At 50.3% G+C, this 14,132-nt stretch overlaps 1 protein-coding gene across 1 annotated transcript; it reads left to right on the forward strand.

The window, feature by feature from the left end:
* The first annotated feature begins 541 nt into the window (after positions 1–541).
* Positions 542–12,595, forward strand: EFCC1 (EF-hand and coiled-coil domain containing 1). The gene is made up of 5 exons (XM_008565310.1): positions 542–587; positions 8,040–8,047; positions 8,738–8,878; positions 10,676–10,745; positions 12,459–12,595. The coding sequence occupies exons 1-5, from the start codon at positions 542–544 to the stop codon at positions 12,593–12,595; spliced, it is 402 nt and encodes a 133-aa protein (XP_008563532.1).
* Positions 12,596–14,132: the final 1,537 nt, after the last annotated feature.

Consider the following 14,132-nt stretch of genomic DNA (forward strand, 5'->3'; position numbering starts at 1 on the left):
AAAGGCTACTTACAAGTCAGTCAATTATGACAAGCTTAGGGAAATCACACAGAGATCCACTGAAAATCCCAATGAGTCCCTAACCCACCTCTCTGAGGCTTTACATGAATACACACATATAGACCCAAACTCCCCTGCAGGCATAGCCCTTTTACACTCTCATTTCATTAACCAATCAGCCCCTGATATTAAAAAAAAAGAAAACTACAAAAGAGATCAGGCCAAATACCAGCTCCTGGCTAATGCCATCCATGGCTTACATACTCCAAAGCTGGCTGCCTTAAGAGGCAAGCCACCCAAGAACTGCTTCAAATGTGGTCAACCGGGCCACTGGGCACAAGCATGTCCCAATCCATGGCCCTGTCCAGGGCCCTGTCCTCATTGAAAACGGCCAGGTCAGTGGGGGATTGACTGTGCCACTCGCCAGAGAGGGAGTGGCCCAGTCCCCACCTACAGCCTTTGGCTTCACGGCCATCCCTTACCAGAGCTTCTTGGCTTTGCCCAGAAGGAGGACTGATGGTGCCCAGGGCCTGAGGCCCCCATGGAGATCACCACATGTGAGCCCAAGGTGACTCGCCTCATAGCAGGTAAGCCAATCTCTTTTGTCATTGATACAGGGGCCATTTACTTTACCCTTCCTAAGTATGCAGGACCAACAACCCCATCCTCTATCACAATAGTAGAGGTCACAGGATCAGAATACCACCCATGGATCACTCAAGCCCTTTCCTGCACCCTATATCACACCCAATTCACACACGAATTCTTAATAATGCCTCAATGCCCAGCCCCCTTACTGGGACTGGACATCCTTTTCAAATTCAAAGCTACTCTTACCCTAAACACTTTAACTCCAGCTACAATACTCCTGTTACAGGCAGTACCCAGCCCTGGCCCCTGGGGCTTCCACCTTCCCCTTCCCCTCAGACAAGGTTAATCCCTAGTATGGGATGCTTCTTCTCCCTCCATTGCTATGTGCCATTCCCCTAACCTTGTTAAATTGCTGAACCCCTCTTTGTTCCCTAATATTCCACAGTACCCCATCGCTAACAAAACCTAATAGGTTTAAAACCTTTCATACACAAACTCCTTTCTTCTCTTCTCTTATGGCCTACACACTCGCCTTTCAATACACCCATCCTTCTGTTTATAAAGCCTAACAGCTCATACCGTTTAGTACAGGACTGACTGTGACATGCGCCATTCCCAACAACTTACTTGGACAGTACTACCTCAGGGATTTCATGATAGTCCCCACTGCTTCAGCCAGACCTTAGCTCAAGACTTATCTGAACTTCCCCTAACCTCTAGCACTTTAATACAATATGTGAATGACCTCCTCCTTTGTAGCCCCTCCTATGAGGATTCACCGGCTCACACTGTTGCTCTCCTTAATTTCTTGGCCTCTGGGGGATATCCAGTTTCCCCAGCAAAGGCCAAATTTCTTCTCCTTCAGTTCAAGAGTCTAATTTCTGAACTCCCTACTCCTACTACAAAGGGTGAAATCCTTTCTTTCTTGGGGCTTGCAGGGTATCTTCGCCTATGGATTCCTAACTTTGGCGGCTAGCAAAACCACTTTATGGGGCAGCCAAAGGGGATCCTCCCATCCCTTTAGGTCCCACAAAGCCCATTCATTCTCCCTTCCAGTGATTAAAAGCCTCTCTCCTTGCAGTCCCAGCTGTATCTCTCTCAGACCTATCTCATCCTTTTATCCTATACATCACCAAAACCCAAAGATTGGCAGTCAGGGTTTTGAGACAAAAGGCAGGAGATATTTTCTCCCCGGTTACAAACTTCTCTAAACAACTAGATACCACATCTTGAGAATGGGCCCTTGTTTATGGGCCTTGGCAGCAGCTGCCCTTTTAGCATAAGAAAGCCTTAAACTAACTTTGAAACAACAAATGGTCAAGACCTTCTCAGCCATAAGGCCAAGTCAATTCTCTCCCTTTCCCGCCTACAACTTATTCACCTTACTTTCATTGAAAACTCCCAGTTCTCCTTTAAACCTTGCCCTCCCTTAAAATTCAGCCACTCTCATCCCAAAACACTCATGACCCTTAGAACACAACTGCATGGAGGCTTTAGACCTCTTTCTCAATCCCTTTCCACACATCTCCTGCATCCCATTACGTGGTTCATAGATGGGAGCACCACCTCCACGCCTGCCCCCCAGGAGGGTTATGCCATAGTAAATTTAACACAAGCTATTGAGGCTGCACAACTCCCAAAGGAGGTTCAGGTTATACACTGCACAGGACACCAAACCTCCCATGACCCCACAGCCCCGGGAAACAAACCAGCGGATCTAACTGCAAAACAGGCTTCTCAATCACCAGGCCCCCACTCTTCCTCTCCTGCTCAGGTCCTTCTCATGGCCCCTATGCCCTTATCCCAATACACACCCCCCAAAACACAGCACTTCCAAAATTTGGGGACACAGAGAAAGGACAACTGGTATACTCTCTCCGGTTGCTATGTCCTCCCTACCACACGAGCTGAGCCAAATCCTTTTGGATTTCCATAATTCAGTTCATATAGGCTATGACCCCTACTACGCCTTCTTCAGCCCTTATATTACTCTCCCCACAAAAGGACACGCTATCTTCTAACCTTAGCAGATACCTTTCCAGGTTGGATTGAGGCTTTTACCTGCACTTCAGAGGATGCTACAGCAGTAACGCATGCTCTCACCTCAGAAATCATCTTTCATTTTGGCCTCCCCACCAGTCACTCATTCGCCTACGGGCTGCCCCCTGCAAGAACACAGGCCTCAGCCCCTCAAACTTATGTCTGGTAGGCCCTTCACTCTCACACCTCTCCCTTCCAGCTCATCGCTTTCGGCCAGTATCTCCCTACTCTTTCACTCATTAGGGATCTTAGGGAACAGGCCAACCTTCTATTACCTCATCCTTCCCCCACCACCCTCTCAGACTTTAAACTGAGCCCAGGACAGGAAGTGCATATTAAGAGCTGAATCCCAAAGCCTCTCTCACCATGCTGGGAAGGGCCTTATACAGCACTTCTCACCCCCACCTCCACGGCAGTAAAGGTACTAGGAAAGGCCCCTTGGTATCACTTATTCTTGGTAAAAATAGCACCTGAGACTTTACCCAAAGAATCTGTTAACACCAAGCCAGAGGGGTCCCTCTGCTCAACCCCCAACCCGACATCTTACACTTCGTCCAGTTTAGGACCCACAAAATTGAAAATCTCTAGGACCTCCACTCTTCCCCCAATCCCAGAAGAAGGATGATCTTTCCCCTGGTGATTATCCTCTCGCTCTTGCAGGCCGCTTCACGTCCTTCACGCAGGAGCTGCTATTACACTATCTGTTCTAGTACTTGCTACAGGATGGGCAGCAGCTGCCCCAGGGCAGTGTGACATTATGGGAAGATTTCTCCTGGCCTCCTTTACCTCCTATCAGTAGGACGCTTTTTAGCAATGTCACCGTGGCAATGTCCTCTTTAAATTCTTTTGGCTCCTAACCCTTCGCATCCTTCCCGCATTTTTCCTCCTATCTCAATGCTCCCCCTTACCTAGAATATGGCGGTTCCAGGTCCTCAGGGATGATACAGTCCTCAGTGAATCAGACTGGTCCCAGAGAGATTCATCTGTCTCCCACCTTGCGAGAAACTTTTCGTGGTCACCCCCCTCCCCGTGGATGCAGCCCACAACGTTTCCACAAACGTCTCTTCACTTTCCTCTAATCTCACCTCAGTAGGGACTGTCAGCATTATGTGGGGACTGTCAGCGTTATGTGGGGACTGTCAGCATTGTGCGGGGCCTGCCCACACTCTGCCTCACTAACACCAAACGCTGCCACTCACTTACCCCCTCCTCATCCATGCCCTAAAACCGGAATATATTTCCTTTGTAAAACTACGTTATCCTGTTGCCTGCTCCCCTAACATGATTTCTTGCATATTCTTTTAACTCGTCCCTGACATCACCTTCCAGACAGATGGAGAGATGGAGATGGGACTGGGACTAACTTTGGTCCCCCCTCTCAGGAAGTGCCTCTGCTCCCTGCTCCCATAGGGCACTAATTGTACCTTTTAACTGGGGCAGGGATCCTTCCTGTAACTGGGACTGACATAGCGGGCCCTGCTACTGCCTCTCAAGTCTATCAAAAACTCTCAGAAGAACTAAGTGTAGATAGCATCTCCTCCCTCCAGTGACAGGTCACCTCACTCACGACAGTTGCTTTACAGAACTGTTGGGCCCTTTACTTCCTTACAGCTGAGAAGGAAGGCACCTGCCTCTTCTTGGAGGAGGAATGCTGTTATTACATAAATGAGTCTGGGGCAATCCAAAGCAACTTAAACCATTTCACTGAACCCTTGGATACCCTGGCTCATGTCCCTACTAGGACCCCTGACTGTGCTGGGACTCATCCTACTTTTTGGCCCCTGACTCTTTTGGTGTTTCTCTAATTTTTTGCAGGAACGTATACAGGCTTTCACCAACCAAAAGGTCACCAAATTGTTCCTGCAAGAAGGATATCAGCCCCTCAGAATCAGCGACCCTTCCCCAGAAGAATGTAGCTTCCCCACACGAAACCAATACCCCACACCTAGTTGTTTTGCCCACCAACATAAATCTTTTATTTTTTTTCATATCTTCTCCCATCTCCAGCAGGAAGTAGCTTCAGAAGAATGAGACTTTCACCCTTTTTCCTTCTTCTTATACTTAAAAGGCAGGAATGATGGATTTTGGACGTGGCCGGTGCCATTGTGCACACAATGAGCACAAGATAGCCGCCGGCCTCGTCTTCCACTCCAGCACCAGCCCCTCCCCCCCTCCCTTTAGGAGAAGCCTTCTGACTTAGAAACAACTTTCCAGCTTCTGCATCAGCACAGTTCTCCACCCAGTTACATCAACCGAATGGTCCCTCCCCCCATATATTTCACACCCAACAGCTAATATAAACTCTCACAATCCCATTGTTGCTGCTGTCCCCCATTTTCAGGGCAGCCCTGGGCTGTCCTCCACTTTGAGCACAGACTGGCAGATTTCTTTCTTTAATAAAGCTTGAATGGGACCTGGCATCTCAGCTCACTTTCTTTCAGACCTCAACTGATATGATCTAGCTCTAGTCACGTGGTTTCACACTGAAACACATGGGAAGACTTTCCACATGGGTTTTTCTTGGCTGCTGCTCAGCCACATCCCTATTCTTGGCTTGCACTGGGTGGATCTTGAATGCAGGACTTTATGAGTCAGGGTTACGGGCTCGTAAAACACACACGTTTAGGGTTTGCCTTGGCTCTAGCAAAGCCTGACCCAGCAACTCAAATGATGTTACCAAGTACCTTTTAGCCTCCAGAATATCCAGACGGTTCCCTCAGAGTCACAAATAGCCATCACAGCTCCTCACCTCATCCTCACAGCCCCCAGGCAGCAAGCAAAGGGGGTCATGAGGAGGACACTTCTGTGTCCCAGATCCCAGCAGACAGCTCCTGTGTCTCATTGGCTACCTGTGCAGCCCTAGACCAATCACAGTGGTTGGGCTTATGCTGATTAGTGTCGGGAGGAGCCATGTGCCTGGCCTCGGGCCTCGTTACCTGCAGTGGTGATGGTGAGTGGGTACCTGGGTGGTGGTCTGGGAGCTGCCAGGGAGGGAGGGGCTGCTGGAAGACCCCAACAGCTGATGCCCTGCTTCAGGCTGCATACACAGACCCAGAGATCCCCTCTTTTGGGTTCAGTGGGCCCTCCAGGAACAACAGCCGTCTGTCTGGGTGCTGAGTCCACTTGACCTAAGCCCGGCCGGAGCCTCATCCCAGTCATGCTGGAACATCTGCTGTGGTCTCCCCAACATGCATGCGGCCAGCAGAGCTCCCGGATGTCCTCATGGCTTCTGGGCTCCTCTGCCTGCTCCTCTGGCCTGACCACAACAACTGAAGCAGAGCTGAGAAGACCTTGAGGTCGTTGGCTCCAGTAGCCCATCCTGTACATGGGACCCAAGGCCTGCTGCCAGTTCCTTGTTGGCAGTGCTGGGTTTGGAGGCAAGGGCCCCAAACCGGGCCCACCCCATCCAGGCTCCCTGTCTGTCCTGCTCCTCCTGGGTACTGTGTGGCTTCCACCCTTACAGTGGGTCTGTGCGATGCCCAGGAACTGGTTGTGACAACAAACGGCAACTCCTGTGCTAAGGACAAGGGTCCTTTAAAATTTTTTTTTTTTAAAGATGACCAGTAAGGGGATCTTAACCCTTGACTTGGTGTTGTCAGCACCATGCTCACCCAGTGAGCAACTGGCCATCCCTATATGGGATCCGAACCTGTAGCCTTGGTGTTATCAGCACCACACTCTCCCGAGTGAGCCACAGGCTGGCTCCAAGGGTCCTTTAAATATTAAACATTGATATCATCCATATCAAATATTGATAAAGGGGCTGGCCAGTTATCTCAGATGGTTAGAGCACGGTGTTATAACTCCAAAGTCTTACAGCTGCCAAAAAAAAGAAGATTGTGCAAGTATTGATAAAGGATCAATAGTGCTTGGTCCTGGGAAGTCCACTAAAGTGAATGCACATAACACAGGGACTAGAGAGAGGGAAAAGCAAAACTAAAATTGATTAACATGCACTATTGTACTATTTATTTAATAAAACCAGGTAATATTTTTTATTCATTCCTTTTTAGAAATCATCTTCATGACTGAAGTACGATGCTCTTATTCTTAAGCCAAACATAGTTTGGAGGAAATTTTTCGACAAAACTGGGTGAGAACACAATGGTGCATCTTAACTTTGTGTTTTTTATTTTTGCAGCTGGTACAGAGATTGAACCTAGACCTTGGTGTTGTCAGCACCAGGCTCTAACCAACTCGAGCTGACCAGCCAGCTTATTCTTAAATAGTAATTTTTAAAAGTGACACCAGCTGGCATGTACTGCACACGAATCATGTGCTGGGCACCGACATGCTTTGTCTCATTTTGTGGCCAAAGAGCTTAGTGGGGTAGGGAACAGTTTGAAAGAGGTCGGGTGGGCTGGGCTGGGGCCTATGCCCTCAATCACACCAGTGTGCCCCGTTAAGCCAAGGCAGCCACACCGCACCATCCTTTGGAGGCCACTGGGTGAGTCACTGGGAAAAGAGCAAAGGAGCATATGAAATCAAAGACCAAGACAGAAAAAAGCAGGCCCTAAGCATTGCAATAAATTGGATAAAGACCAAGATCATGCAAACATTTTGTTGGAATTTGCAAAGGGGAACAAAGATGAATGTCAAGAATGACGAGCCAGTGTGGCTGCCTCTAGCCTGCAGTGAGACAGGGCCTGCACCACCTCCACCTCCTGGAGCCCCTGCCTCAGAGGGGTGCACTCTCCTGTGATAAGCCCTGAAAATCTAAAAGTGTGACTCAGAAGAAATGTTACTCACCAGAGCAGGCAGCTACTGCCGACTGGCATGGCATGGTGATTGCGTGCTGGAGCTAGACTGCCTGGCTTCAAATCCTGGCTCTGTTACCTGTGTGACTTTGGGGAAGTTACTCAACTTTTCCATGCCTCAGTTTCCTCATCTGTAAAATGGGTGTAATAATAACAGTACACTACGTGTATCAAATGGGTGAGCACTTGTGGCGATCTCTCAATAAATATGAGCTACGGTTGTCCCTGTTTTGCAAGCAGATCCCTTCTAGCACTCTTCTATGTCGTGTTGATCTTTTATGTTTAAGGTCGTTTTCATATTCTCACCACCATCGCTCTGTTTTCCTTGAGGCCTTGATCTTGCCTGCCCAGCACCCCCCAGGGAAGTTGTAGCTCTGAGTGGGGGAGGCATTACCATTCATGCAAAGTGCAGTGCAACAGGCCATCTGGAAATACACTGGCTGTCACAAAGTTCCAAAGGGCATAGCCACCCCTCGTTTCTAAGTAAATTCCAAGGAAACAGGGGCTGGGGGCATTCCAGAATTAGCCAGCCTTCCAGTTCCACATGCAATTGGTGGAAGTACTGGGCCTCCCCTCCTCCTGCTTGGAGCCCAGAGGGGACCCTGAGTGCCCAAAGGCACCAGACTTTCCGCTGCTTCTCTTTCCCTCCAGTGCCGAGGGTGAGGATTGCCTTGTGCCTGGCATGATTGCTTTAGAAGGCGGGTGGACGTGTGACATCTTGTGATGGCCTGGAGCCAACCCCTGGTATCCTGGTGGGATTGGCAGTCTTGGCGGCCCCCTGGCTGGGCCTTTCAGGCCCCTCTCCTGGGAGAGGTGGGGGAAATGGCCGGAGAGGGTCCTTTTCAGCTGTGGCCCAGGGCAAGAGGCTTGAGACCTTCCTGCTGTCTCAGCCCCCATAGCTGCCCCATTCCTGAGGTTCTGAAACTGCTGGTCCATTCTAGGAACTGCCCACTAACCTGCCACTAAACTCCCTTTCTGTTTAAGCTAGCTAGATTGGTTTCTGTTGCTTGCCACCAAAACAAATTAATTAAAAAGAAAAGAAATGAGGCAGATAGAAAAGAGAAGGTAGAATAGAGTTCTTAGACTAGAGAACACAATATGCATGCTCTTACATCAGTCCAACTCGCTGTGCAGCTTTAGGCCTGGCACTCAGCTTCTCTGGGCCTCACTGCTGGCCTCAGGCAGACAGGGTAGTTTGTTTGCCCAGTCACCTAACAGGCTGGGAGAGACCAGATGAGATGACCTCTGTGAAAGGGTCAAGGAGGGCCATGGTACTTGCTGGGGAGAAGGTGTCATGAGGATGTGGGAAAGGGCAGCAGGGCAAGTGCTGAGCCCCTTTTTCCCCATAGGCAGAGCTGCAGAGGAAGGTGGAGGAGAACGAACATCTGAGGCTGGAGCTGCAGTTGGTGGAGACTGAGAGGGTGCGGCTGTCCCTGCTGGAGGAGAAGCTGGTGGATGTGCTGCAGCTCCTGCAGAGGCTCCGGGACCTGGTGAGCTCATGGGAGCTGGCACATTCGGGGAAGGGAAATGTGCTCTCGGGAAGGAGCCCCTGCCTGTGTCAGGCACTGGGCATGGGCTCCCCTCACAGTAAGCAGACATGGAGGCTCAGAAATGGAGGTCCAGAGACGCCAACTAAAAGAAAGTGTTGGGTGGGGCTCCCTAGCTCATTAGATGAAGCTAGTGTAACTGTGATTTCAAAACCAGAAAGGAGAAATATAAAAAGGAAAATTATAAGCCAACATCACATTTAAACATGGATGCAGTTATTAAATAAAATACTAGCAAACCAAATCCAGCAGTGGTTAAAGAAATGCGACATGACCAAGTTGGACTTATCGCAGGAATTCAAGGATGAGCCCACATCAAAAACACCTATCGCCAAAATACTCCACATTGCAGATTAAAGGAGGAAAACCTTTATAATCATCTCAATAGATGCAGAAAAGGCAGTCAATAAAATTCAATCTGTTTTGATTATACAACTTCTCAACATATTAAGTACAGTAGGGATCTTCCTTAATCAGATAAAGGATCTCAACAAAATACTTCTCGCAAATCTCACACTGATAGGTGAAATGATAGGAGGAATCCTAAAACTGGACCCAAGACAAGAGAGCCTCTCATCACTGCTTGTATGATGACTAGAGGTTCCAGCCAGTGCAGTAAGACAAGAAAAAGAAAGAATACAGGATTAGAAGGGAAGAAACAAACCTATCATTAATTGTAGATCATATTATCTACACAGAACCCACAAGAGTACCTAGAGGTAAATTATTGGAATTCCTTGGCAAGGTGGCTGATAAAAAATCAGAAAACAGAAATCATCAGCAAAACATTTTTTTAAAAAATTTGAGACCTGTTAACTTACCCAAGATTTTACAGCCAGTATGAGGTGGAGGTAGGATTTGAACCCAGGTCTGCATGGCTCTGAGTGGGCTCTTCCCTGTGTACCAGGCTGCCTAGGACATAGGGCTGTCAAGGTGCCACCCAACGTCACACAACCTGGGCAGGCAGAGAGAGCCGGGATGGGCCTGACCGCTGAGTCCTGGCCCAGACCTGCAGGTAGTGAATGGCAGGGTTCCCAGCACAGGCTCTGGGCCTTACAGCCTGGCAGGAGGTGCTGGTCCTTCCACCTCCCAGCTGGGTAGCTTTGGGCAAATTTCTCATTCTTTCTCAGCATTGCTTTTTTGCTCATTAAAATGGGCATAATAGGGCTGGCCAATTAGCTCAGTAGGTTTGAGCACAGTGTGACAACACCAAAGTCAAAGGTTCAGATCCTGGTACCAGCCATTGCTAAACCAAACCAAAACAAAATAAAATAAGTGTAGTAAGTTGTTGCAAGGATCGAATGAGCAAATGCACAGAAATGCTCTTAGTCAGTTATTTCCCAAGTGCCTGCTTCGGCACATCAACAGTAATGCTTAAATACGTGATCTTTGATGAAGTGGATCCTGTGCACTGCTCCATCAACTCACCAAGTCTCCAAGAAGCCCAGTGCGGCCAGCCTAGGAGTAGGGGCAGGAAGAGATGATGGAGGGAAGGGTGGGGAGCTTTGTCCATCCCCAGGGGGCTGCACAGAAGGCCTAGAGGCCTCAACTCACCAAGTCTCCAAGAAGCCCAGTGCGGCCAGCCTAGGAGTAGGGGCAGGAAGAGACGATGGAGGGAAGGGTGGGGAGCTTTGTCCATCCCCAGGGGGCTGCACAGAAGGCCTAGAGGCCGGCAGTTCCACCCACTGAATAAGGAACAGCAGCCACAGTCTGATCCAGGCCTGTTTCCATTTTTTTAAGAACATATCAAAAAGAACCCTGGGGAAGATTTTGCTGAGCACACAGGACAATTTCAGGCACCAAGCACATGGTAGGAGAGTGCCCATCTTCCAGAGCCTGGACAGCATTGGAGGGCGTCCTGACCGGAAAGCTCTAGGACTCTCTGTCCTAAGTGTCTAGTCTGCAAAATGATGCTTTATCACTGCCCTGAACACCTGTGATGGAGTTTGGATGTGCTGTCCCCTCCTAAACTCATGTGGAAATCCGATCCCCACCGTGGCAGTGTTGGAAACTGATTGAGTCATAGGGCTGGATCCCTCATGAATGGATTAATGCTCTCCCTGGGGGAGGGGGGAATTAATGAGTGAGTTCTCACTCTATTAGTTCCCACGAGAACTCGTTGCTTAAAAAGACCCTGGCACCTACTCTCTCTCTCTCTTGCTTCCTCTTGCCATGTGATCTGCTTGTACCCGTTGGCTGCCTGCCACTTTCCACCATGAGTAGAAGCAGCCTGAGGCCCATGCCAGATGCAGCTGTCCCAGAATTATAAGCCAAATAAGCCTCTTTTCCTTATAAATTACCCAGTCTCAGGTATTTCTGTTATAGCAACACAAAACAGACTAAAACAGCTGTAGAGGATTCATAAAACAAATGTACTTCATAGGGCCTGGTTTTCCAAAGCCTTGCAGTTTCAAATATTGACCTTGCCAAGGACAGGAAATTTTCCCCAGGCTATTGAGTCTCTGTTGCAAGATAAGAATTGTAACACAGCAAGGTTGGTGGCTCAAAGACAGACAAGTTACTAATTGATATGTAAAGTTACTAAAAAGCTGCTGGAGGGAAAAGGAATGTTTGCTAAATCAAGCCTTTGTTAGTGGATCACTTAATTGCCTAACAGAATGTCATCTGACTTGTTTTTACTGAATGTTACCATCTTCTATTGTAAAACTTGTTAAACTGTACTTAGCAAAACCCCACCTATGTCTCTTCCTGTAACTTCTTGGTCTGGAGAATAAATGCAGGAAGAGAACCCCAATTCGTGGTTAATTTCCCAAATGGAAGAAATGCCTCACACTTGAGGAAGTTCTGGGATATTAACCCCTTTCTGGGGCTTCTCACTGCTCAAAAGAGATGGGCTTTGAGTAATCTTTGGCGGCTTTGTCACCCAGGGGAAAAGGGGTGACAAATCCATGGGAAGCAAAGCAACGAACAACCTGCAAGGAGTAGAGTCAGGAATAGGCTTTAGAAAATCATACAGAAGCCCTCAGGAGAAGTTCCAGATGGAACCAGTGTGGTCATAGCCAGTGGGAGACTGGTAAGTGCCAGCCATTTGAAAGGACCCAGTTCACTGGGCTTGCTGGGGAGGCACCTCAGGTGTCTTTAACCCCCTGAGTCCTCACAATGGCCTTGTAAGGAAGGTGCTATTATTATCCCCATTCTACAGATGAGGAGACTGAGGTGCAGAGGGTTGAGTGCTGGCCGTGCCAAGGCCTTGGTATTTCCTTTGAGCACTATGCTTCACAGCCCTGTTGACCTCACAGGTTTACCAATGGTGATGGGCTGGCCTCACCAGGCATCACTGGGCAGGGCTCAGGCATGTCCAGTGCCCCAGATGGTCTTGCACCAAGGAGAAGATCAGGAATTGTGTGCCAGAAGTGCCAGATCCTCGGTGGGAGAGGGGCAAGATAGGGAGGGAGCCGGGCAGGGCTGGGGAGGAGTGCAGGCCATGAAAGGAAGGAGAGTGGCTCTGTGGGCCAGGGCCAGCACACCAACCCTGCCCTTCCTTTTCACTCTTTCCCTCTAGAGGGGAGACCTGGTCCCTCAGCCATCCTGGATGCCCTGCACCAAGCCTTGGCTGGCTGCGAGCTCTTGCAGAGACAGCCCTTGGTACCAGCCTCTGCAGCTCCTGTGCTCCCCAACCCCCTCCTCATCTCTTGCTGAGGTTACTAGCCCAGCCTGCGGGCAGCCTGGTCAGCCTGACCACCATCAGACCAGCCTCCACGATCAGCCTGACCACCGTCAGACCAGCCTCCATCATCAGGCTGACCACCGTCAGACCAGTCTCCATGACCAGCCTGACCACCATCAGACCAGCCCCCATGATCAGCATCCATTATCAGCCTGAGCACCATCAGACAAGCCTCCATGATCAGCCTCCATGATCAGGCTGACCACCATCAGACCAGCCTCCATGACCAGGCTGACCACCATTGGACCAGCCTCCATGATCAGCCTGACCACCGTCAGACTGCCCTGCACAACTGGTCTGACCACCATCATGTCATCAGAACTCTGGAGGCCCTGGCTGCTTCTAAGACTGGACCCAAGCCCAGACAGAGCCTCTCGCTGCAGAGCCTAGCAGCCATCCCTCCCTTGGGCACCTCCCATATTCCCTCACAGCCCCTGCATTCCTGCTACCAGAGTCCACATTAAAGCCCTGCAGTTGCTGAATCACCCTGCACCTAATGCTGTCTCCCCTGCCCTCAAAGCAGAGGCACCCATTTTTCCAGCCAGTCCAGCCCAGAATTTCTTCCCTAGGGTCCCAGGATCTCCTCCCCTCCCAGTACTGTCCCCTTCCTTCCTCCAAAGTGCCTGCTGCAAGGAAACTGGCCCAACCTTTGGGACATACTTGGTCCACTGGGAAACTCCCCACACTCCATGAAATGTTGAAGACCAGGGAAGGCTGGGGAATGCCGTGGAGGGAGTGATCCCTGTAGGCCTCCTGCTGGAAGCTGGGCTGGAACGAGCTCTAGAGGAGAGGTGGAATTCACATGGGCACTGTACCTGTGTAAAGAAGCGGGAAGGGCTCTGACTTTGGCAAAACGCAAGAACGACAGCGCGGGGCCATCCAGGGCCCCCCTGCACACTGCCCAGAGCCCCTCCTCCCTGATCACGTAGCAGGTACCGGGCCTCATGGGGTCGCAGGAAGGAGCAAGACAAGGTGCCCGGTCTCACCTCACTTCAAATCCCACACGGGAGAGAGACACGCCAGCAAATAGCGCAGCGTGGGTGAAACCAGTGCCAAATCGAAGTTAAATAACATCGTGAGTGCCCAACCAGGAGTGCTGTGTCCAAGCCGAGGAGGCAGGTTCACTGCAGGCGATGGCAGGGGGGGGGGGGCACCTGGGCTGCTCTGTCTGAGCCATGGTGGGGAGGGGCAGGGGCAGGTGATGGGGGCCTTGGTGGCAGACGGGGATCTGAGATTTGATCCCACAGGCAACAGGACGTCATTAGAGGGTCCTCAGCTGCTGCGGGGAGGATGGACTGGAGGCAGGGACAGAGTGAAGAAGAGGCAGCTGCAGGACTGTAGGAGCAAGGGGACACAGAAGAGGGGGCTGTGGGGGAGGGAGGAGTTGAGCAGCAGCCACAGGGTGGCCCAGGAGCAGTGGACACTCCCGGGCAGGGACAAGAGGGAGGGGCTCGGAGACAACATGTTGGCGCTGGCCTTGGACACTCAGCCACTTGGACGAGTGCAGGA

This window comes from Galeopterus variegatus, unplaced genomic scaffold, assembly GCF_000696425.1.
Source record: "Galeopterus variegatus unplaced genomic scaffold, G_variegatus-3.0.2 Scaffold196, whole genome shotgun sequence".
Taxonomy (NCBI): Eukaryota; Metazoa; Chordata; class Mammalia; order Dermoptera; family Cynocephalidae; genus Galeopterus; species Galeopterus variegatus.

Excerpts from the sequence above, each read along its gene's own strand:
- EFCC1 (XM_008565310.1), top strand. The coding sequence starts at position 542 with ATGGAGATCACCACATGTGAGCCCAAGGTGACTCGCCTCATAGCAG. Across the intron at positions 8,879-10,675 it reads TGCAGAGGCTCCGGGACCTG|AACATATCAAAAAGAACCCT; the intron begins GTGAGCTCATGG and ends CATTTTTTTAAG. Across the intron at positions 10,746-12,458 it reads TTTCAGGCACCAAGCACATG|AGGGGAGACCTGGTCCCTCA; the intron begins GTAGGAGAGTGC and ends CTTTCCCTCTAG.